General features: G+C 45.4%; 10 protein-coding genes across 10 annotated transcripts; 8 read left to right on the plus strand and 2 right to left on the minus strand.

The window, feature by feature from the left end:
- Window positions 1-5,279: 5,279 nt before the first annotated feature.
- Window positions 5,280-5,913, plus strand: LOC145770600 (uncharacterized). The gene has a single exon (XM_082582288.1). The coding sequence runs from the start codon at window positions 5,285-5,287 to the stop codon at window positions 5,876-5,878; it is 594 nt and encodes a 197-aa protein (XP_082438414.1). The 5' UTR covers window positions 5,280-5,284; the 3' UTR covers window positions 5,879-5,913.
- A 213-nt stretch (window positions 5,914-6,126) lies between these two features.
- LOC145770492 (histone H4) lies at window positions 6,127-6,496 on the plus strand. The gene has a single exon (XM_082582156.1). The coding sequence runs from the start codon at window positions 6,168-6,170 to the stop codon at window positions 6,477-6,479; it is 312 nt and encodes a 103-aa protein (XP_082438282.1). The 5' UTR covers window positions 6,127-6,167; the 3' UTR covers window positions 6,480-6,496.
- Window positions 6,497-6,703: 207 nt separating this feature from the next.
- Window positions 6,704-7,194, plus strand: LOC145770672 (histone H3). The gene has a single exon (XM_082582365.1). It carries the CDS (start codon window positions 6,784-6,786, stop codon window positions 7,192-7,194), a length of 411 nt encoding a protein of 136 aa, XP_082438491.1. The 5' UTR covers window positions 6,704-6,783.
- Window positions 7,195-7,691: 497 nt separating this feature from the next.
- LOC145770601 (histone H2AX) lies at window positions 7,692-8,139 on the minus strand. The gene has a single exon (XM_082582289.1). It carries the CDS (start codon window positions 8,137-8,139, stop codon window positions 7,762-7,764), a length of 378 nt encoding a protein of 125 aa, XP_082438415.1. The 3' UTR covers window positions 7,692-7,761.
- Window positions 8,140-8,427: 288 nt separating this feature from the next.
- LOC145770602 (histone H2B.1-like) lies at window positions 8,428-8,793 on the plus strand. Its single transcript, XM_082582290.1, has one exon. The coding sequence runs from the start codon at window positions 8,428-8,430 to the stop codon at window positions 8,788-8,790; it is 363 nt and encodes a 120-aa protein (XP_082438416.1). The 3' UTR covers window positions 8,791-8,793.
- Window positions 8,794-16,745: 7,952 nt separating this feature from the next.
- Window positions 16,746-17,379, plus strand: LOC145770590 (uncharacterized). The gene has a single exon (XM_082582276.1). It carries the CDS (start codon window positions 16,751-16,753, stop codon window positions 17,342-17,344), a length of 594 nt encoding a protein of 197 aa, XP_082438402.1. The 5' UTR covers window positions 16,746-16,750; the 3' UTR covers window positions 17,345-17,379.
- A 213-nt stretch (window positions 17,380-17,592) lies between these two features.
- Window positions 17,593-17,962, plus strand: LOC145770491 (histone H4). Its single transcript, XM_082582155.1, has one exon. The coding sequence runs from the start codon at window positions 17,634-17,636 to the stop codon at window positions 17,943-17,945; it is 312 nt and encodes a 103-aa protein (XP_082438281.1). The 5' UTR covers window positions 17,593-17,633; the 3' UTR covers window positions 17,946-17,962.
- A 207-nt stretch (window positions 17,963-18,169) lies between these two features.
- LOC145770671 (histone H3) lies at window positions 18,170-18,660 on the plus strand. Its single transcript, XM_082582364.1, has one exon. It carries the CDS (start codon window positions 18,250-18,252, stop codon window positions 18,658-18,660), a length of 411 nt encoding a protein of 136 aa, XP_082438490.1. The 5' UTR covers window positions 18,170-18,249.
- A 497-nt stretch (window positions 18,661-19,157) lies between these two features.
- On the minus strand, window positions 19,158-19,605 carry LOC145770591 (histone H2AX). Its single transcript, XM_082582277.1, has one exon. The coding sequence runs from the start codon at window positions 19,603-19,605 to the stop codon at window positions 19,228-19,230; it is 378 nt and encodes a 125-aa protein (XP_082438403.1). The 3' UTR covers window positions 19,158-19,227.
- A 285-nt stretch (window positions 19,606-19,890) lies between these two features.
- LOC145770592 (histone H2B.1-like) lies at window positions 19,891-20,259 on the plus strand. The gene has a single exon (XM_082582278.1). It carries the CDS (start codon window positions 19,894-19,896, stop codon window positions 20,254-20,256), a length of 363 nt encoding a protein of 120 aa, XP_082438404.1. The 5' UTR covers window positions 19,891-19,893; the 3' UTR covers window positions 20,257-20,259.
- The last annotated feature ends 1,309 nt before the right edge of the window (window positions 20,260-21,568 follow it).

Below are 21,568 nucleotides of genomic sequence, written 5' to 3' on the forward strand. Positions count from 1 at the left end.
TGACCTGCAAACATATCAGTGAAAATAGGCTCCAATAACAGGGAGAAAGAAACCAGGCACCATGAAACAAACTCTTGTGGAAATCACCGAAAAAAACGTTTCTGTCGTAACTTATGAACAGTGCTCCTTCTGAAAAAGCAACGACTTGGTTTTTTATCCTTTTTGTGAGAATCTCTATAAACGTCTTTTTTTGATTATTAGACAACTGTCACTTGCGGTGCTCATCAGCATGGCAAGACTTGTTGATTAACAACATTTTGCAGTAGCCTGCTATGCTAAATATTTTCGTATTAAAACCAAAAAAGTCTTTTAATTTTTTTTGAAAATATAATATTTTGCCATTTTTTTATAAATTGAGTTTGCATACCGACCTATTTTGCCAACAAAAACTTGTATAAAGGGAACACTGCTCGTGAAACACAATAACGGTGAAATGCACAATAGTGTTTACAGACAATTTCGAAGTTCGAAAACAGGCATTTTAATCAATCACCGGGACAGTGTAGTTGGACATCGCATTGGTATAACTTTAAGCGACCTCCACCTAGAACTACAATCTGATTGGTCGGTCGGTGGAATCGTTATGCAAAGCAAAAATATGCCAAGTCCCGGAAAGTATTTTTTGCCTTCATGCTCTTTAACTCATCAAGAAAAGTCTTTTTGGTTATACTTGTACGCTGATACCTTCCGCGGGCCGCCATTTGGTGACCCCTGTTCTAGAACATCAGATGACAGCTAACATTTTGTCTTACTTTCGTGCTATAGGCCGTAATATTGGCCTTTTTCTAGATTTGGCCTTAAATTTGGCCTTTTTTTAAATTAATCTTCAAAATGCATAATAAGCAATATTTCTCACACATCGCAACCTTTACCAGATGAAAACCGTATTCACCATTGTTCAATGCACGTGCTATATTATACTTGTTTAATACTTGTAATGTGACGCCGGCGCCGAGTCAGACTGCTATCACACTCTCAGCCAGTCAGTGGTGCCAGATGTCGCCACTGCAGCGGATTAAAACTCATCCGCTACAGTTCATTTGTACTTGCTATTTTTCGGGCTCTCTCAGAAAAATTTTGCTACGATTTATTAAAACCCGCTACATGTCATAAAATATCAATAAAAATGAATACTACGGACATTACTTTGATAGAAACACGTAAATATCTATTTGGCATTTTTTTTTATCTAACATTTTCCTTGTTTGGCCTTTTTTTGTATTATTTTGGATTTAAGACCTTTTCATTAGTCTGGCAACTCTGATTGGACCTATAGCCAAGTAAAAGTTTGTTTGCACTGAGCGTGTACATTAATTTTTTTTTTTCTTTATTTGGACAAAATTGATATCAGCCCTGCTGTTAACACTTTTGGAAAGCAACATAAAAATCCTTCTTTCTAAGTGACCAGAATTATTTCCTTGCATCTGAATGGAAGGCCTTTTCGATGGTCTTCTAAGCTGCTTACTGCATATCAAACAGAGTCAACGCGAAGTGCACAGGTTCTGTTGGCCAGGTCACGGCGGCCAGCAGTCACAGTGGCCCTATTTCCGATTGCAATGTTTGTGTTCTTAAGCTCAGTCGAGAAAGCTGTTGCGATACATCTGGGCAATTTCAATAAAAGTGTGTACTTTGGCACTTTTTTATGTTGCCCCCTCTGCTAAAAATTTTGTGTTGGAATTTCTGACTGATGCTGTACGAGATCCTGCCGGATTACCTGGCAAGACGGGGGGAAAAGCGAAGCGCAATTTTAAGCTGTTTTCAATGGCAGTGCTCCAGAAGTTAACATAATGGGGAGTTAATTGCCAGATTCCGAAACGAAAACATGCAATGCGATCAGTTCTTCATGTCTCGGTCTATTCTAAAAGCAAAGTCGTCTAATCGTTTCAAAAATACGAATTATAATGTTGGACAAGTCCTGCCTAAGATATTGTCGGTTTCGGTTTGTCCCTTTCCTTTCTAGTTGACGACATTGTTCAGGTTTTTGTCTTTTACCCATATGCGCAGGCCATGTCAACGTGCAAGGCTTCAGATTTGACTGGACGCCGATCTGCAGCGCTTGATAGCAGTCAAAATCGCGAGTATAACTTGATACTTTGGACCTTCCCCATCTTCCCCTTTGACAATAGGCTAGCGTTTAAAAGTCGTGTGAAGTGTGATTGGCACGCAGATTTTTTCAGCATTTTTAGAGTGAATATTATCTTATAAAGTGAATAGTGAGTGAGAGTGAATTTTAATTGTTAATTGTTTGAAAGTGCACTGAAAATTGGTCTTTTCGCGTACAAATCTCACAATAATTCGCTCCCAGTGCCGGATTAACCATTAGGCAAAGTAGGCACGTGCCTACAAGGCCAGTCAAAAATCCAGGCCACTTTAAAATCAGTAGAAATTTGGTCATGTTTTCAAAATAATTATTTTCTAAAGTAAAAAGTATTTATCTTAATTGCTCTGTATTTCCAGATGAAGTAAAGGTCGCAAAAATCTTTAAAAAAAGACGAATTGAAACATGTTGTCACTTCAAAACAATATTTTGCAGCGCTTCAATACTAGTAGCAAGTTGCTTCAAAGTTCCACTATCGAACTGACACTAGCCATTGGTGGATAAATTCTTGGATGAGTGCAGAGAGAATTTTGACTGTTATTGGCAGCAGGCACGTGATTGCTGTGGCAGCAGCATATATAAATCTGAAAGTCGGCGAGCACCAAAGCGACAGAAGAATGTCAGTGATGGAGCTGCTACAGATGATGTGGACAGTGGAAGGAATGTCGGGCCAGCAAAAATTTAAAATCAACACGTTTTATGTGATCATCGACCAACTAAAGAGCGACTACAGAAACGTATCGATGCATATTCCATGGTGCTGCAGAGGTTTGGAGTTTTGACAGAGTACGACTCCATGTCTGTTAAAGACATCGATGTTGCTGTTGCAGGTCTGGTTGGTGTGTATTCAAAGGACCTTTCTTCCGGCTTCTCATCAGAATTTCGTCAGTTTATGTGCTGGTATAAAGACTATAAAGAGCAAAGACGCGATGAAACAGCAGCAACAGGAAGGGCCCAGAAGATGTTTAAAATGCTGCACACAACTGGTGTTTATAATGCACTTCCGAACACTGAAGTAGCACTTAGAATGCACTTGTCTCTAATGGCTACGAATTGCTCGGGGGAACGCTCGTTTTCACAACTGAAACGAATTAAAGACGTCAAACGATCAACAATGTGTCAACAACGTCTTGGTACACTGGCACTTTTGTGTATCGAAAGCGATCTACTCCGTAAGATTGACCTCCAAAAACTAGTTAACGTGTTTTCAATTGCAAAAACGCGCTAAGTTGTTATTTAGTTAGGCATATGGCCAAGTTTTTGCACGGTACCCTGTGTTATAGTTGCAACAACGATCTTTGTGACAATGATTTGGCAACACTGATAATTTCAATATTTTAGTTGGCAACCCTGATTTTCGGGCCACTTATAAAATGTGCCTACAGGCCAGCAGACCCTTAATCCGGCACTGTTCGCTCCTCTAATCTTTTTAAATACCCCAAGGCGGTTCACCGCCTGTCCACAAGAGGTCGTGATGAGGACTCGCTAAACGTTCCATAGCTTTCAAAAACACCACTCAGCCTACTCAGCATCTAACAGACTTCACAGGAGCGAAAACATGAAACGAATTTCCTACTTCACTTTTGTCCACAAATTAAAACAGCATCTAAGCAAATCGGATACCCAGTGGGAAATTCACTTGAGGCCGTTCTGCACACTTGCGAAGGCTTCAATCAACCATCCGAAATGGCTTACACTACATGTAAAAGGCTACCAAAGCAATATTGTCCACTGCAAATGTCTGTGTTTGTAGATCTCAACAGCAACGACAGCGTCACAAAAGAGACGAGAGCTACACCAACACCATCAGGACTCCGACGCACATATCCACAAGCTCATCACATCCATCGCCAGAAACAATGCCTTTGGATCTCGAAGCTCAACCGTCTTTGGCTATACTGTGTGATCACTGGTCGTAGCAAGAGCTCATCATCATGCCCTCCCGAGCCACATCGCGTCGGCTTCCAGCCTGGTGATGGGTTTCTTTCATGTCCCTTTTCTTTTCCTGTCCGATCATGATGATGGCACATCCACGTCATCAATATTGGAACTGGCAAGATAACTTTTTGAGATCAAAAACGCACGGAATCTTCTGCGTTGCCAAGAAAATTGAACGGCAATTTTGTGCGTTTTGGACCTTTGCATCTTGTAAGCATCTTCGTCTCGTCAGTTGGTTTTTATGTTGTGCCGTGATGCTGCTGAACTGGTAGTTTTTACCTGTCTCTCAGCATCCTTGGCAAAACAGTTTGAGAATGAGATCCTTGACAAAGTCGGTCGTTCTGACTGACAAAACGTTCGAAATGGAGCTGGTTATCGCTCTCAACATCTTGTGGTAGCCCAATTTGCAGTCTCCAAAAGAACCCAAAATATCATTCTACAATCTTCCATTAGGCTATACTGTTCAATGCTGCACGTGCGGCGCCTTTCTTTGCTTTTGTTGAATTTTGTGCCGTTTGTTGTCTGGGTTGTGTGGCCTTGCTTGCAACCGACACTTCCTGTACTACATGAGCAATGAGCTCAATGAGTTCTTGGAGGAGGATTTGAAAAGAAACAATGCAAATGGAACAACACCGAAAGCAACCGTGCGGTTCCTTTGCAAAAGGGGCCCAGTTTTTCCATCGCCAGGTGGCGGCAAACGTACGTGCGATTGCGACAGGCACGCGGAGCCGTCGTGTCCTTGCGAGCGTGCTAAGATCAAGGCCTGTGCGACAGACGACCGAAAAGCTGTGCTTTTGGGCCCTAGTCCGTTCGAGCCATGCGCGTGGCAATCGCGCAAGCGTGCACGGACTGGGGCCGACTCAAGCTTGTTTGCACACAGCCGCGTCAAAATCGTAAGCGCATGAGTTTGTCGCCGAAAAGTCTTTAGCTGCCTGCTATCGAGGCGTCTTGGCAGAAGCCAGGTCAAACCAATTCGCCAGCGCTTCAGTCAGCTGACGACCCGGTTTGTTTGGCGGCCAACGTCAGGCAGAATCGGGCCCCTGAAGAGGAGATCTGCGACCAGGGCGGCGTCGATCGACCCCGCACAAGCACAGGTTTTAGATGGATCAACGCGAGATTGCACGCGCGCCGCCGCCGCGATATCGTTTCGCTTTGGTCGGAAATTGCGGTACTAATTTGTTATCGCGGCGACGCGCGCGATCGATCAACAAAAGCATTACATATTCAGCAATCCAAACGAGCAAAATAATGTCAACCGACGCTTCGAAAAAGCAAAAGAAAACCGCCGCGCACCCTCCCTATGCGGACATGGTGAAAGGTGCGATCGGTGCTCTCAAAGACAGAAGCGGATCTTCCCGTCAGAAGATTCTGAAGTACATCAAAGACAATCACCAGGTCGGCGACAACGCCACCAGGCTGGTCTGCTCCGCGATTAAGCGGCTACGCGCCAGCGAGCAGATCGTGAGTACCAAAGGCACCACCAGTGGCGCGTCTGGTTCCTTCAAGCTCAACAAGGCTGCAACCGAGCCGAAGAAAAAGAAGACGACTGCCAAAAAGCCGAAGACAGCTGCCCAGGTGAAAAAGACCGCCGCTAAGAAGACTGTCAAGAAAACGGCGACCGGTGGCGCTGCCAAAAAGACTGCGAGCAAGAAGGCGACGACCAAGAGCGGATCGAAAAAGACCGCTGTCAAAAAGTCCAGCCCCAAGAAACCGTCTGCCAAAAAGGGCGCAGTCAAAAAGCCGGCTGCCAAGAAGGCGACCGCCGCCAGCAAAAAGACCAAGAAGCCGGCCGCGAAGAAAGTGGCCAAGAAGCCAGCGGCGAAGAAATCTGGAAAGAAGTGAGCTGTCACACGTCGTCGTCAGCAGCAGCGGTGAGCATTCGCAAAACGGCTCTTTTCAGAGCCACCCATCACTGCGTGAAAAGAGCACTTCGATGCGTTCGGCGACCAGTCCAGCGCGATGCGACGCCATTTTTCGACGTTGATCTCTCGCGCCATTGGCGGCCGGAAAGTGTTTCGACGGCGTTCGAAATTGCGATAGATAAGTCAGCAAACGTGCCGTCAGAGAACACTTGCTAAGTTAATTTCACTTTGTGTTGAATTTTTGTTGTATTTGCATCCATCTTACGAAAATGTCTGGACGTGGCAAAGGAGGAAAAGGTTTGGGAAAGGGAGGCGCTAAGCGCCACAGAAAAGTCTTGCGTGACAACATCCAGGGAATCACCAAGCCCGCTATCAGGCGACTCGCTCGTCGAGGCGGTGTCAAGCGCATTTCCGGCTTGATTTACGAAGAAACCCGAGGCGTGTTGAAGGTCTTCCTTGAGAACGTGATTCGCGACGCCGTCACCTACACCGAGCACGCAAAACGAAAGACAGTCACCGCCCTCGATGTCGTTTACGCGCTGAAGCGCCAAGGACGAACCCTGTACGGTTTCGGCGGTTAGAAGGCTCATCAATGACAGCAACAACAAACCGGCCCTTTTCAGGGCCACTTAAACTTTTGAAAAGAGACTTTTACCGCGCGAGTCCTTCGGGCACGCACGGTTCGCCGGGACCGAGAAAATTAAGGTCGTTGAGAAATTATGCTCAGTTTTCAACTCGCCGCCCGATTGGCTGACAAAAGAGCGCGCGCTTTGCTCAGAGCCAATGAGATCTCTCCTGACTCGGCTCGCCGACGCTATATAAGCCATCACGCTTGCCGGTGCAGTCAGACCTCTTGTCAAGAGAAGAACAATAAAAAATCGCGAAATGGCTCGAACTAAGCAGACCGCTCGCAAGTCAACTGGTGGCAAAGCGCCCCGAAAGCAGCTGGCAACGAAGGCCGCTCGCAAGAGCGCCCCAGCCACCGGGGGCGTCAAGAAGCCTCATCGCTATCGACCGGGAACCGTCGCCTTGCGTGAAATCAGACGTTACCAGAAGTCAACTGAACTGCTCATTCGCAAACTTCCCTTCCAGCGACTGGTTCGCGAGATCGCCCAAGACTTCAAGACCGACCTTCGTTTCCAGAGCAGCGCCGTCATGGCTCTGCAAGAAGCCAGCGAGGCGTACCTTGTCGGCCTGTTCGAAGACACCAACCTGTGCGCGATCCACGCCAAGCGGGTCACCATCATGCCCAAGGACATCCAGCTAGCCCGTCGCATCCGCGGAGAACGCGCTTAAGCGTCGTCCTCGCATCAAACGGCTCTTTTCAGAGCCACCTGTCACTGTGAAAGAGACTTGGCTGCGCGAGTAAAGCGTAGGGCTATTCGAAAAGTTGTCGGCGATCCTGAGCAAAATGTTCAAGGTGTTTCTTTTTTCGAAACGAGACTTCAGTTTGAACAGCCCTTGGTTTGAGGGCGCAGCCAGTAGCCTTACCTAAATAGCTTATTATTTAGCGCAAACTACGCTCCTGGGCGCGTTGTGCATGACGGTGAAATTGCTTTTCAGCCATAATGCTCAGTAGTTGTAGGTATAGCATGTTTTCGGGCGAATTCATTTAAATTTTCAGCAACCGCTGCGATTTCATTTGACACCGCAGAGAAGAGCACACTTCTCTCAAAACGAAACCACCACGACTAGTAAAACCGAGATTTTGGGCTCATTATTTCATTGAAATTGCACGCGCTCAAACCTGGCCATATTGTAGCTGGTCGTGTCAACACAAGAACCTTTGCGTTCATTACATCTTTTGCAACATGAGGTGGCTCTGAAAAGAGCCGTTTTGTGCGAAAGGCAAAAATCGCCGACTTAAGCTTTCTTCGAAGTCTTCTTGGGAAGGAGCACGGCTTGGATGTTGGGCAAAACACCACCTTGTGCAATGGTGACTCCGCCCAGAAGCTTGTTCAGTTCCTCGTCGTTGCGGATGGCGAGCTGAAGGTGACGGGGAATGATTCTCGTCTTCTTGTTGTCGCGGGCGGCGTTACCGGCCAACTCCAACACCTCGGCGCTCAAGTACTCGAGCACGGCCGCAAGGTACACTGGTGCTCCTGCACCAACGCGCTCCGAGTAATGTCCAGTGCGCAAGAGTCTGTGCACACGACCGACTGGAAATTGAAGACCAGCTCGCGACGACCTGCTCTTTGGCTTCGCCTTGGATTTTCCGCCGCCTTTGCCACGTCCTGACATGTTTCAATTAATTGAGGTTTGCAAAGTAGTTGAAAACAAAATAGAATCAGAATTTACCGAGCAGAGCGCGCGAAACGAGTTTTTATACCATCCGAGCTGTCGTCGAAAATCTGACGGTTTTTATGGCGCGCGCCAGCGCTGGCCAATGGAAAAACAGCGACGCGCGTTTCATTTTTTTCATTGGCCAAATCCAGCAGCCACTCGACGCTTCATTTGCATACGCTCGAGCTATAAAGCAAAAATCTACGATGCGCGCTTTATCACTCGTCTTTTGAGCACACTAGCGAAATGGCGTCCGCAAGCAAGGGAAGCAAGAAAGCTGTCAAGAAAACCGCACCTGCCGACAAGCAGAAGAAGAGGCGCGCAAAGCGAAAGGAAAGTTTCAGCATCTACATCTATAAGGTGCTCAAGCAAGTCCACCCGGACACGGGAATCTCCAGCAAGGCGATGAGCATCATGAATTCTTTCGTGAATGACATCTTCGAGCGCATCGCCTCTGAAGCGTCCCGTCTGGCTCACTACAACAAGAGAGCGACCATCAGCAGTCGCGAAATCCAGACTGCCGTTCGATTGCTGTTGCCCGGCGAACTGGCGAAGCACGCCGTGTCCGAAGGCACCAAAGCAGTCACGAAGTACACCAGCTCCAAGTAAACGACGACCTGCATTTCAAACAACAAACGGCTCTTTTCAGAGCCACCTTGTAAAGCAAAAGAGTCTTTTCACTGGGTTGGTTGCTGGCTGCTGTGTTTCATCAGCATTTTTCGTTCGCGAAAGCCTCGACGCCCGTTTCGCAGACGTTCGAAATTACTCACTGAGCCAGACAAGTTTTCTTTGAGGTGGACTTCGAAAATTCCTTTTCGTTTCAACCAAACACAGCCCTTGAGGTAACCTGGGTCGCTTCTTTAATTTCAGTTGTCCTAACCCCCGACGTCTGTCTTGACAGGTTTTTCTTACCTTGCAAAGCGTTACATTTCCCGTGCCAAGCAACCGCACTCGTTGCGATTCCGAAAACGTTTCAGCGAGCACAAACATTATGCCGGGTGGAGATTCAATTCGGACAAAGAACGATAAATTGGCCCAAACCACATCTACTTTCTGTATTTGTTGATTTGGGGAGCCACAAGTGGAGTTAAAGTGTGGGACCATCACTGAAATCGCAACCTTTTCAATATTTTGCAGTAACCTGAAAAAGCACTTGCATTCTCCAAATCAACCTATGCCGCAACTCTTTAATCATCTAACTCTATTATTGATTGTTGCACCAAATCCTGGTATAGCATGCCTTTCCAAATGCCACTTTCGTAAATTTTTCCTACCTATATTACTATATTGTACATTAACATATTCTACTATACGTATATCTTATCATACATTACACCCGAATGGATGAGGATGATGATTAATATCTTTATTCTTCCATGAATAAGCTACTATACCGTGTTGCATAATTTAATGTTTGCCATATCACCAAGTTACTACAAGCTTGCATCTACCTTCCTACTGATTATTATAGGCTGTTACGTTTGTTCAGAAGATCGCTTGACTTTTCGTGAGATTATTGTTTAGGTTGGTTTGAAAAAGATGCTTGAAACAACTCAGACACTACATCCTTCATCGGCACTACCAAAGAGTCTCCTCCTCTCGAAAACACTCCATCCCTCACTGACGCTATCAAAGATGATTCACCTCTTGTTATATTGGCGATACCAAAAACACCCTATGCTATATCATCATCTTTCTTATGATGCTCTTACATGTGCAGGAATTTAATTTAAAAACCAAGCTTTTTTAACTGTTTTATCTTGGTAATGAGCTGCCACGTTGTGTATTTCTTTTGCAATCTATAGGCTTTTTAATGTCGTTGCTGCGAACACTTTATTTCTGTATAAAGTCTGCAAATAGTTCTTGTTTTGATAGTCCGTTGCCTAATTACGATATGTGTGTGTGTATTAGTTTGTTTTTGCGATGTTGTTAGAGTTCAGTCGTGTTCTCATTGCTTCAAGAATTGGCGAACGAGAAGACGACTGATTGCTAACTAATTCGTCTACTTGTTTTAAAGTATCAGGTTTGGTTTGGTGGCCGTGCTTGAGTATATTTTTATCGATGCATATGCCGCAATATTATTACAGTAGATCTTCTCATGCACGTCTTAAAGCATTAATTAAGGTTTTGCCACCTTTTCCTTTTGTTGGTTTTGCTACTGTATTTCTTTTTCACAATATCATTTCTCTTGCATTCTGACAAAGAAAAATAAATTGAATTGAATAAATGTGCGCAACTGTATCGTGCCTGTTTGGGCACCCACAAGGTATCAAACTAGTCACAGTCGGTCAATCCCTTCATGAGCAATATGTGGTTGACCGCTTTATTGAAGATAGCATACGCTGTTATACAAATCCCATGCTGCAGGCCTTGCTTGAGTATATTTTTATCGATGCATATGCCGCAATATTAGATCTTTTCATGCACGTCTTAAAGCATTAATTAAGGTTTTGCCACCTTTTCCTTTTGTTGGTTTTGTTACTGTATTTCTTTTTCACAATATCATTTCTCTTGCATTCTGACAAAGAAAAATAAATTGAATTGAATAAATGTGCGCAACTGTACCGTGCCTGTTTGGGCACCCACAAGGTATCAAACTATAGTCACAGTCGGTCAATCCCTTCATGAGCAATATGTGGTTGACCGCTTTATTGCACATAGCATACGCTGTTATACAAATCCCATGCTGCAGGCCTGCAACAAAACGGAAAAAAATGAAAAAGCACTGGTCACAATTTCTACTACTTCATAACGTCCACCTTATAGGGTGGTCCTCATCTGGCGACTTTTTCAAGCTTTACACGGGCGCCCTCTAAAATAGTTCCAACTTGGTCTCAAGTTGTTGTTTTTCTGCTTTTTTTTTTAATAATCAACAGTGCTCAAAGACCTTGAATTTTTTGCATGCGGGCCACTTAAGCACTAAGGAGAGTTGTGGCGGGCCGCACTAATAAAATTTTAGGTTGGTTGAAAAGAACGCATTTCGTACCCAGTAGCCTATCCAGCGTTACATGTTAATATTTATCTTCGAATACCGCAGCAACAAAATTAGTTGAACAACGCTACTGCAAGGCCAAGCTCCTTTAACAACACTTTTGACTTCTTTAACAATGCCTAATAAACGAGGCCACTTGTTTTGCGCACTTATAACGAGGCGAGCGGTTTTATCAGAATATTCATCGCCAAGCAAGAGTGGTGTCGTCACTTCGCTTCACAACAGATGTCTTGCAATTAACTGTTTCAGTAAACAAGGAAATGTTTGACACATCGCATTACAGGCAACAATAGTGACCTGCAAACATATCAGTGAAAATAGGCTCCAATAACAGGGAGAAAGAAACCAGGCACCATGAAACAAACTCTTGTGGAAATCACCGAAAAAAACGTTTCTGTCGTAACTTATGAACAGTGCTCCTTCTGAAAAAGCAACGACTTGGTTTTTTATCCTTTTTGTGAGAATCTCTATAAACGTCTTTTTTTGATTATTAGACAACTGTCACTTGCGGTGCTCATCAGCATGGCAAGACTTGTTGATTAACAACATTTTGCAGTAGCCTGCTATGCTAAATATTTTCGTATTAAAACCAAAAAAGTCTTTTAATTTTTTTTGAAAATATAATATTTTGCCATTTTTTTATAAATTGAGTTTGCATACCGACCTATTTTGCCAACAAAAACTTGTATAAAGGGAACACTGCTCGTGAAACACAATAACGGTGAAATGCACAATAGTGTTTACAGACAATTTCGAAGTTCGAAAACAGGCATTTTAATCAATCACCGGGACAGTGTAGTTGGACATCGCATTGGTATAACTTTAAGCGACCTCCACCTAGAACTACAATCTGATTGGTCGGTCGGTGGAATCGTTATGCAAAGCAAAAATATGCCAAGTCCCGGAAAGTATTTTTTGCCTTCATGCTCTTTAACTCATCAAGAAAAGTCTTTTTGGTTATACTTGTACGCTGATACCTTCCGCGGGCCGCCATTTGGTGACCCCTGTTCTAGAACATCAGATGACAGCTAACATTTTGTCTTACTTTCGTGCTATAGGCCGTAATATTGGCCTTTTTCTAGATTTGGCCTTAAATTTGGCCTTTTTTTAAATTAATCTTCAAAATGCATAATAAGCAATATTTCTCACACATCGCAACCTTTACCAGATGAAAACCGTATTCACCATTGTTCAATGCACGTGCTATATTATACTTGTTTAATACTTGTAATGTGACGCCGGCGCCGAGTCAGACTGCTATCACACTCTCAGCCAGTCAGTGGTGCCAGATGTCGCCACTGCAGCGGATTAAAACTCATCCGCTACAGTTCATTTGTACTTGCTATTTTTCGGGCTCTCTCAGAAAAATTTTGCTACGATTTATTAAAACCCGCTACATGTCATAAAATATCAATAAAAATGAATACTACGGACATTACTTTGATAGAAACACGTAAATATCTATTTGGCATTTTTTTTTATCTAACATTTTCCTTGTTTGGCCTTTTTTTGTATTATTTTGGATTTAAGACCTTTTCATTAGTCTGGCAACTCTGATTGGACCTATAGCCAAGTAAAAGTTTGTTTGCACTGAGCGTGTACATTAATTTTTTTTTTTCTTTATTTGGACAAAATTGATATCAGCCCTGCTGTTAACACTTTTGGAAAGCAACATAAAAATCCTTCTTTCTAAGTGACCAGAATTATTTCCTTGCATCTGAATGGAAGGCCTTTTCGATGGTCTTCTAAGCTGCTTACTGCATATCAAACAGAGTCAACGCGAAGTGCACAGGTTCTGTTGGCCAGGTCACGGCGGCCAGCAGTCACAGTGGCCCTATTTCCGATTGCAATGTTTGTGTTCTTAAGCTCAGTCGAGAAAGCTGTTGCGATACATCTGGGCAATTTCAATAAAAGTGTGTACTTTGGCACTTTTTTATGTTGCCCCCCCTGCTAAAAATTTTGTGTTGGAATTTCTGACTGATGCTGTACGAGATCCTGCCGGATTACCTGGCAAGACGGGGGGAAAAGCGAAGCGCAATTTTAAGCTGTTTTCAATGGCAGTGCTCCAGAAGTTAACATAATGGGGAGTTAATTGCCAGATTCCGAAACGAAAACATGCAATGCGATCAGTTCTTCATGTCTCGGTCTATTCTAAAAGCAAAGTCGTCTAATCGTTTCAAAAATACGAATTATAATGTTGGACAAGTCCTGCCTAAGATATTGTCGGTTTCGGTTTGTCCCTTTCCTTTCTAGTTGACGACATTGTTCAGGTTTTTGTCTTTTACCCATATGCGCAGGCCATGTCAACGTGCAAGGCTTCAGATTTGACTGGACGCCGATCTGCAGCGCTTGATAGCAGTCAAAATCGCGAGTATAACTTGATACTTTGGACCTTCCCCATCTTCCCCTTTGACAATAGGCTAGCGTTTAAAAGTCGTGTGAAGTGTGATTGGCACGCAGATTTTTTCAGCATTTTTAGAGTGAATATTATCTTATAAAGTGAATAGTGAGTGAGAGTGAATTTTAATTGTTAATTGTTTGAAAGTGCACTGAAAATTGGTCTTTTCGCGTACAAATCTCACAATAATTCGCTCCCAGTGCCGGATTAACCATTAGGCAAAGTAGGCACGTGCCTACAAGGCCAGTCAAAAATCCAGGCCACTTTAAAATCAGTAGAAATTTGGTCATGTTTTCAAAATAATTATTTTCTAAAGTAAAAAGTATTTATCTGAATTGCTCTGTATTTCCAGATGAAGTAAAGGTCGCAAAAATCTTTAAAAAAAGACGAATTGAAACATGTTGTCACTTCAAAACAATATTTTGCAGCGCTTCAATACTAGTAGCAAGTTGCTTCAAAGTTCCACTATCGAACTGACACTAGCCATTGGTGGATAAATTCTTGGATGAGTGCAGAGAGAATTTTGACTGTTATTGGCAGCAGGCACGTGATTGCTGTGGCAGCAGCATATATAAATCTGAAAGTCGGCGAGCACCAAAGCGACAGAAGAATGTCAGTGATGGAGCTGCTACAGATGATGTGGACAGTGGAAGGAATGTCGGGCCAGCAAAAATTTAAAATCAACACGTTTTATGTGATCATCGACCAACTAAAGAGCGACTACAGAAACGTATCGATGCATATTCCATGGTGCTGCAGAGGTTTGGAGTTTTGACAGAGTACGACTCCATGTCTGTTAAAGACATCGATGTTGCTGTTGCAGGTCTGGTTGGTGTGTATTCAAAGGACCTTTCTTCCGGCTTCTCATCAGAATTTCGTCAGTTTATGTGCTGGTATAAAGACTATAAAGAGCAAAGACGCGATGAAACAGCAGCAACAGGAAGGGCCCAGAAGATGTTTAAAATGCTGCACACAACTGGTGTTTATAATGCACTTCCGAACACTGAAGTAGCACTTAGAATGCACTTGTCTCTAATGGCTACGAATTGCTCGGGGGAACGCTCGTTTTCACAACTGAAACGAATTAAAGACGTCAAACGATCAACAATGTGTCAACAACGTCTTGGTACACTGGCACTTTTGTGTATCGAAAGCGATCTACTCCGTAAGATTGACCTCCAAAAACTAGTTAACGTGTTTTCAATTGCAAAAACGCGCTAAGTTGTTATTTAGTTAGGCATATGGCCAAGTTTTTGCACGGTACCCTGTGTTATAGTTGCAACAACGATCTTTGTGACAATGATTTGGCAACACTGATAATTTCAATATTTTAGTTGGCAACCCTGATTTTCGGGCCACTTATAAAATGTGCCTACAGGCCAGCAGACCCTTAATCCGGCACTGTTCGCTCCTCTAATCTTTTTAAATACCCCAAGGCGGTTCACCGCCTGTCCACAAGAGGTCGTGATGAGGACTCGCTAAACGTTCCATAGCTTTCAAAAACACCACTCAGCCTACTCAGCATCTAACAGACTTCACAGGAGCGAAAACATGAAACGAATTTCCTACTTCACTTTTGTCCACAAATTAAAACAGCATCTAAGCAAATCGGATACCCAGTGGGAAATTCACTTGAGGCCGTTCTGCACACTTGCGAAGGCTTCAATCAACCATCCGAAATGGCTTACACTACATGTAAAAGGCTACCAAAGCAATATTGTCCACTGCAAATGTCTGTGTTTGTAGATCTCAACAGCAACGACAGCGTCACAAAAGAGACGAGAGCTACACCAACACCATCAGGACTCCGACGCACATATCCACAAGCTCATCACATCCATCGCCAGAAACAATGCCTTTGGATCTCGAAGCTCAACCGTCTTTGGCTATACTGTGTGATCACTGGTCGTAGCAAGAGCTCATCATCATGCCCTCCCGAGCCACATCGCGTCGGCTTCCAGCCTGGTGATGGGTTTCTTTCATGTCCCTTTTCTTTTCCTGTCCGATCATGATGATGGCACATCCACGTCATCAATATTGGAACTGGCAAGATAACTTTTTGAGATCAAAAACGCACGGAATCTTCTGCGTTGCCAAGAAAATTGAACGGCAATTTTGTGCGTTTTGGACCTTTGCATCTTGTAAGCATCTTCGTCTCGTCAGTTGGTTTTTATGTTGTGCCGTGATGCTGCTGAACTGGTAGTTTTTACCTGTCTCTCAGCATCCTTGGCAAAACAGTTTGAGAATGAGATCCTTGACAAAGTCGGTCGTTCTGACTGACAAAACGTTCGAAATGGAGCTGGTTATCGCTCTCAACATCTTGTGGTAGCCCAATTTGCAGTCTCCAAAAGAACCCAAAATATCATTCTACAATCTTCCATTAGGCTATACTGTTCAATGCTGCACGTGCGGCGCCTTTCTTTGCTTTTGTTGAATTTTGTGCCGTTTGTTGTCTGGGTTGTGTGGCCTTGCTTGCAACCGACACTTCCTGTACTACATGAGCAATGAGCTCAATGAGTTCTTGGAGGAGGATTTGAAAAGAAACAATGCAAATGGAACAACACCGAAAGCAACCGTGCGGTTCCTTTGCAAAAGGGGCCCAGTTTTTCCATCGCCAGGTGGCGGCAAACGTACGTGCGATTGCGACAGGCACGCGGAGCCGTCGTGTCCTTGCGAGCGTGCTAAGATCAAGGCCTGTGCGACAGACGACCGAAAAGCTGTGCTTTTGGGCCCTAGTCCGTTCGAGCCATGCGCGTGGCAATCGCGCAAGCGTGCACGGACTGGGGCCGACTCAAGCTTGTTTGCACACAGCCGCGTCAAAATCGTAAGCGCATGAGTTTGTCGCCGAAAAGTCTTTAGCTGCCTGCTATCGAGGCGTCTTGGCAGAAGCCAGGTCAAACCAATTCGCCAGCGCTTCAGTCAGCTGACGACCCGGTTTGTTTGGCGGCCAACGTCAGGCAGAATCGGGCCCCTGAAGAGGAGATCTGCGACCAGGGCGGCGTCGATCGACCCCGCACAAGCACAGGTTTTAGATGGATCAACGCGAGATTGCACGCGCGCCGCCGCCGCGATATCGTTTCGCTTTGGTCGGAAATTGCGGTACTAATTTGTTATCGCGGCGACGCGCGCGATCGATCAACAAAAGCATTACATATTCAGCAATCCAAACGAGCAAAATAATGTCAACCGACGCTTCGAAAAAGCAAAAGAAAACCGCCGCGCACCCTCCCTATGCGGACATGGTGAAAGGTGCGATCGGTGCTCTCAAAGACAGAAGCGGATCTTCCCGTCAGAAGATTCTGAAGTACATCAAAGACAATCACCAGGTCGGCGACAACGCCACCAGGCTGGTCTGCTCCGCGATTAAGCGGCTACGCGCCAGCGAGCAGATCGTGAGTACCAAAGGCACCACCAGTGGCGCGTCTGGTTCCTTCAAGCTCAACAAGGCTGCAACCGAGCCGAAGAAAAAGAAGACGACTGCCAAAAAGCCGAAGACAGCTGCCCAGGTGAAAAAGACCGCCGCTAAGAAGACTGTCAAGAAAACGGCGACCGGTGGCGCTGCCAAAAAGACTGCGAGCAAGAAGGCGACGACCAAGAGCGGATCGAAAAAGACCGCTGTCAAAAAGTCCAGCCCCAAGAAACCGTCTGCCAAAAAGGGCGCAGTCAAAAAGCCGGCTGCCAAGAAGGCGACCGCCGCCAGCAAAAAGACCAAGAAGCCGGCCGCGAAGAAAGTGGCCAAGAAGCCAGCGGCGAAGAAATCTGGAAAGAAGTGAGCTGTCACACGTCGTCGTCAGCAGCAGCGGTGAGCATTCGCAAAACGGCTCTTTTCAGAGCCACCCATCACTGCGTGAAAAGAGCACTTCGATGCGTTCGGCGACCAGTCCAGCGCGATGCGACGCCATTTTTCGACGTTGATCTCTCGCGCCATTGGCGGCCGGAAAGTGTTTCGACGGCGTTCGAAATTGCGATAGATAAGTCAGCAAACGTGCCGTCAGAGAACACTTGCTAAGTTAATTTCACTTTGTGTTGAATTTTTGTTGTATTTGCATCCATCTTACGAAAATGTCTGGACGTGGCAAAGGAGGAAAAGGTTTGGGAAAGGGAGGCGCTAAGCGCCACAGAAAAGTCTTGCGTGACAACATCCAGGGAATCACCAAGCCCGCTATCAGGCGACTCGCTCGTCGAGGCGGTGTCAAGCGCATTTCCGGCTTGATTTACGAAGAAACCCGAGGCGTGTTGAAGGTCTTCCTTGAGAACGTGATTCGCGACGCCGTCACCTACACCGAGCACGCAAAACGAAAGACAGTCACCGCCCTCGATGTCGTTTACGCGCTGAAGCGCCAAGGACGAACCCTGTACGGTTTCGGCGGTTAGAAGGCTCATCAATGACAGCAACAACAAACCGGCCCTTTTCAGGGCCACTTAAACTTTTGAAAAGAGACTTTTACCGCGCGAGTCCTTCGGGCACGCACGGTTCGCCGGGACCGAGAAAATTAAGGTCGTTGAGAAATTATGCTCAGTTTTCAACTCGCCGCCCGATTGGCTGACAAAAGAGCGCGCGCTTTGCTCAGAGCCAATGAGATCTCTCCTGACTCGGCTCGCCGACGCTATATAAGCCATCACGCTTGCCGGTGCAGTCAGACCTCTTGTCAAGAGAAGAACAATAAAAAATCGCGAAATGGCTCGAACTAAGCAGACCGCTCGCAAGTCAACTGGTGGCAAAGCGCCCCGAAAGCAGCTGGCAACGAAGGCCGCTCGCAAGAGCGCCCCAGCCACCGGGGGCGTCAAGAAGCCTCATCGCTATCGACCGGGAACCGTCGCCTTGCGTGAAATCAGACGTTACCAGAAGTCAACTGAACTGCTCATTCGCAAACTTCCCTTCCAGCGACTGGTTCGCGAGATCGCCCAAGACTTCAAGACCGACCTTCGTTTCCAGAGCAGCGCCGTCATGGCTCTGCAAGAAGCCAGCGAGGCGTACCTTGTCGGCCTGTTCGAAGACACCAACCTGTGCGCGATCCACGCCAAGCGGGTCACCATCATGCCCAAGGACATCCAGCTAGCCCGTCGCATCCGCGGAGAACGCGCTTAAGCGTCGTCCTCGCATCAAACGGCTCTTTTCAGAGCCACCTGTCACTGTGAAAGAGACTTGGCTGCGCGAGTAAAGCGTAGGGCTATTCGAAAAGTTGTCGGCGATCCTGAGCAAAATGTTCAAGGTGTTTCTTTTTTCGAAACGAGACTTCAGTTTGAACAGCCCTTGGTTTGAGGGCGCAGCCAGTAGCCTTACCTAAATAGCTTATTATTTAGCGCAAACTACGCTCCTGGGCGCGTTGTGCATGACGGTGAAATTGCTTTTCAGCCATAATGCTCAGTAGTTGTAGGTATAGCATGTTTTCGGGCGAATTCATTTAAATTTTCAGCAACCGCTGCGATTTCATTTGACACCGCAGAGAAGAGCACACTTCTCTCAAAACGAAACCACCACGACTAGTAAAACCGAGATTTTGGGCTCATGATTTCATTGAAATTGCACGCGCTCAAACCTGGCCATATTGTAGCTGGTCGTGTCAACACAAGAACCTTTGCGTTCATTACATCTTTTGCAACATGAGGTGGCTCTGAAAAGAGCCGTTTTGTGCGAAAGGCAAAAATCGCCGACTTAAGCTTTCTTCGAAGTCTTCTTGGGAAGGAGCACGGCTTGGATGTTGGGCAAAACACCACCTTGTGCAATGGTGACTCCGCCCAGAAGCTTGTTCAGTTCCTCGTCGTTGCGGATGGCGAGCTGAAGGTGACGGGGAATGATTCTCGTCTTCTTGTTGTCGCGGGCGGCGTTACCGGCCAACTCCAACACCTCGGCGCTCAAGTACTCGAGCACGGCCGCAAGGTACACTGGTGCTCCTGCACCAACGCGCTCCGAGTAATGTCCAGTGCGCAAGAGTCTGTGCACACGACCGACTGGAAATTGAAGACCAGCTCGCGACGACCTGCTCTTTGGCTTCGCCTTGGATTTTCCGCCGCCTTTGCCACGTCCTGACATGTTTCAATTAATTGAGGTTTGCAAAGTAGTTGAAAACAAAATAGAATCAGAATTTACCGAGCAGAGCGCGCGAAACGAGTTTTTATACCATCCGAGCTGTCGTCGAAAATCTGACGGTTTTTATGGCGCGCGCCAGCGCTGGCCAATGGAAAAACAGCGACGCGCGTTTCATTTTTTTCATTGGCCAAATCCAGCAGCCACTCGACGCTTCATTTGCATACGCTCGAGCTATAAAGCAAAAATCTACGATGCGCGCTTTATCACTCGTCTTTTGAGCAAACTAGCGAAATGGCGTCCGCAAGCAAGGGAAGCAAGAAAGCTGTCAAGAAAACCGCACCTGCCGACAAGCAGAAGAAGAGGCGCGCAAAGCGAAAGGAAAGTTTCAGCATCTACATCTATAAGGTGCTCAAGCAAGTCCACCCGGACACGGGAATCTCCAGCAAGGCGATGAGCATCATGAATTCTTTCGTGAATGACATCTTCGAGCGCATCGCCTCTGAAGCGTCCCGTCTGGCTCACTACAACAAGAGAGCGACCATCAGCAGTCGCGAAATCCAGACTGCCGTTCGATTGCTGTTGCCCGGCGAACTGGCGAAGCACGCCGTGTCCGAAGGCACCAAAGCAGTCACGAAGTACACCAGCTCCAAGTAAACGACGACCTGCATTTCAAACAACAAACGGCTCTTTTCAGAGCCACCTTGTAAAGCAAAAGAGTCTTTTCACTGGGTTGGTTGCTGGCTGCTGTGTTTCATCAGCATTTTTCGTTCGCGAAAGCCTCGACGCCCGTTTCGCAGACGTTCGAAATTACTCACTGAGCCAGACAAGTTTTCTTTGAGGTGGACTTCGAAAATTCCTTTTCGTTTCAACCAAACACAGCCCTTGAGGTAACCTGGGTCGCTTCTTTAATTTCAGTTGTCCTAACCCCCGACGTCTGTCTTGACAGGTTTTTCTTACCTTGCAAAGCGTTACATTTCCCGTGCCAAGCAACCGCACTCGTTGCGATTCCGAAAACGTTTCAGCGAGCACAAACATTATGCCGGGTGGAGATTCAATTCGGACAAAGAACGATAAATTGGCCCAAACCACATCTACTTTCTGTATTTGTTGATTTGGGGAGCCACAAGTGGAGTTAAAGTGTGGGACCATCACTGAAATCGCAACCTTTTCAATATTTTGCAGTAACCTGAAAAAGCACTTGCATTCTCCAAATCAACCTATGCCGCAACTCTTTAATCATCTGACTCTATTATTGATTGTTGCACCAAATCCTGGTATAGCATGCCTTTCCAAATGCCACTTTCGTAAATTTTTCCTACCTATATTACTATATTGTACATTAACATATTCTACTATACGTATATCTTATCATACATTACACCCGAATGGATGAGGATGATGATTAATATCTTTATTCTTCCATGAATAAGCTACTATACCGTGTTGCATAATTTAATGTTTGCCATATCACCAAGTTACTACAAGCTTGCATCTACCTTCCTACTGATTATTATAGGCTGTTACGTTTGTTCAGAAGATCGCTTGACTTTTCGTGAGATTATTGTTTAGGTTGGTTTGAAAAAGATGCTTGAAACAACTCAGACACTACATCCTTCATCGGCACTACCAAAGAGTCTCCTCCTCTCGAAAACACTCCATCCCTCACTGACGCTATCAAAGATGATTCACCTCTTGTTATATTGGCGATACCAAAAACACCCTATGCTATATCATCATCTTTCTCAGGGGCGTATCCTCAATGGAAGCAAGGGAAGCATTGCTTCCCCTGTCAAAATTGAAAAAAGAGAAGCTGATATTTTTCAGTAAAACGATTTCGTAATTTCTTTACCTAAATGCGATTTAGAACGGTTTTTAACTCATGCCCCCCGTATGATTTTGAACTCGGTTTTAATTTTAAAAAAGTTGGAAGCCAACGGAAGCGAAGATTCGTATTGCATCCGTTGCT

This window comes from Aplidium turbinatum, chromosome 5 (assembly GCF_918807975.1).
Source record: "Aplidium turbinatum chromosome 5, kaAplTurb1.1, whole genome shotgun sequence".
Taxonomy (NCBI): domain Eukaryota; kingdom Metazoa; phylum Chordata; class Ascidiacea; order Aplousobranchia; family Polyclinidae; genus Aplidium; species Aplidium turbinatum.

What these genes read in the sequence shown, in the direction of transcription:
- LOC145770600 (XM_082582288.1), top strand. Translation starts at nt 5,285, where the DNA reads ATGTCAACCGACGCTTCGAAAAAGCAAAAGAAAACCGCCGCGCACCCT.
- LOC145770492 (XM_082582156.1), top strand. Translation starts at nt 6,168, where the DNA reads ATGTCTGGACGTGGCAAAGGAGGAAAAGGTTTGGGAAAGGGAGGCGCT.
- LOC145770672 (XM_082582365.1), top strand. Translation starts at nt 6,784, where the DNA reads ATGGCTCGAACTAAGCAGACCGCTCGCAAGTCAACTGGTGGCAAAGCG.
- LOC145770601 (XM_082582289.1), bottom strand. Translation starts at nt 8,139, where the DNA reads ATGTCAGGACGTGGCAAAGGCGGCGGAAAATCCAAGGCGAAGCCAAAG.
- LOC145770602 (XM_082582290.1), top strand. Translation starts at nt 8,428, where the DNA reads ATGGCGTCCGCAAGCAAGGGAAGCAAGAAAGCTGTCAAGAAAACCGCA.
- LOC145770590 (XM_082582276.1), top strand. Translation starts at nt 16,751, where the DNA reads ATGTCAACCGACGCTTCGAAAAAGCAAAAGAAAACCGCCGCGCACCCT.
- LOC145770491 (XM_082582155.1), top strand. Translation starts at nt 17,634, where the DNA reads ATGTCTGGACGTGGCAAAGGAGGAAAAGGTTTGGGAAAGGGAGGCGCT.
- LOC145770671 (XM_082582364.1), top strand. Translation starts at nt 18,250, where the DNA reads ATGGCTCGAACTAAGCAGACCGCTCGCAAGTCAACTGGTGGCAAAGCG.
- LOC145770591 (XM_082582277.1), bottom strand. Translation starts at nt 19,605, where the DNA reads ATGTCAGGACGTGGCAAAGGCGGCGGAAAATCCAAGGCGAAGCCAAAG.
- LOC145770592 (XM_082582278.1), top strand. Translation starts at nt 19,894, where the DNA reads ATGGCGTCCGCAAGCAAGGGAAGCAAGAAAGCTGTCAAGAAAACCGCA.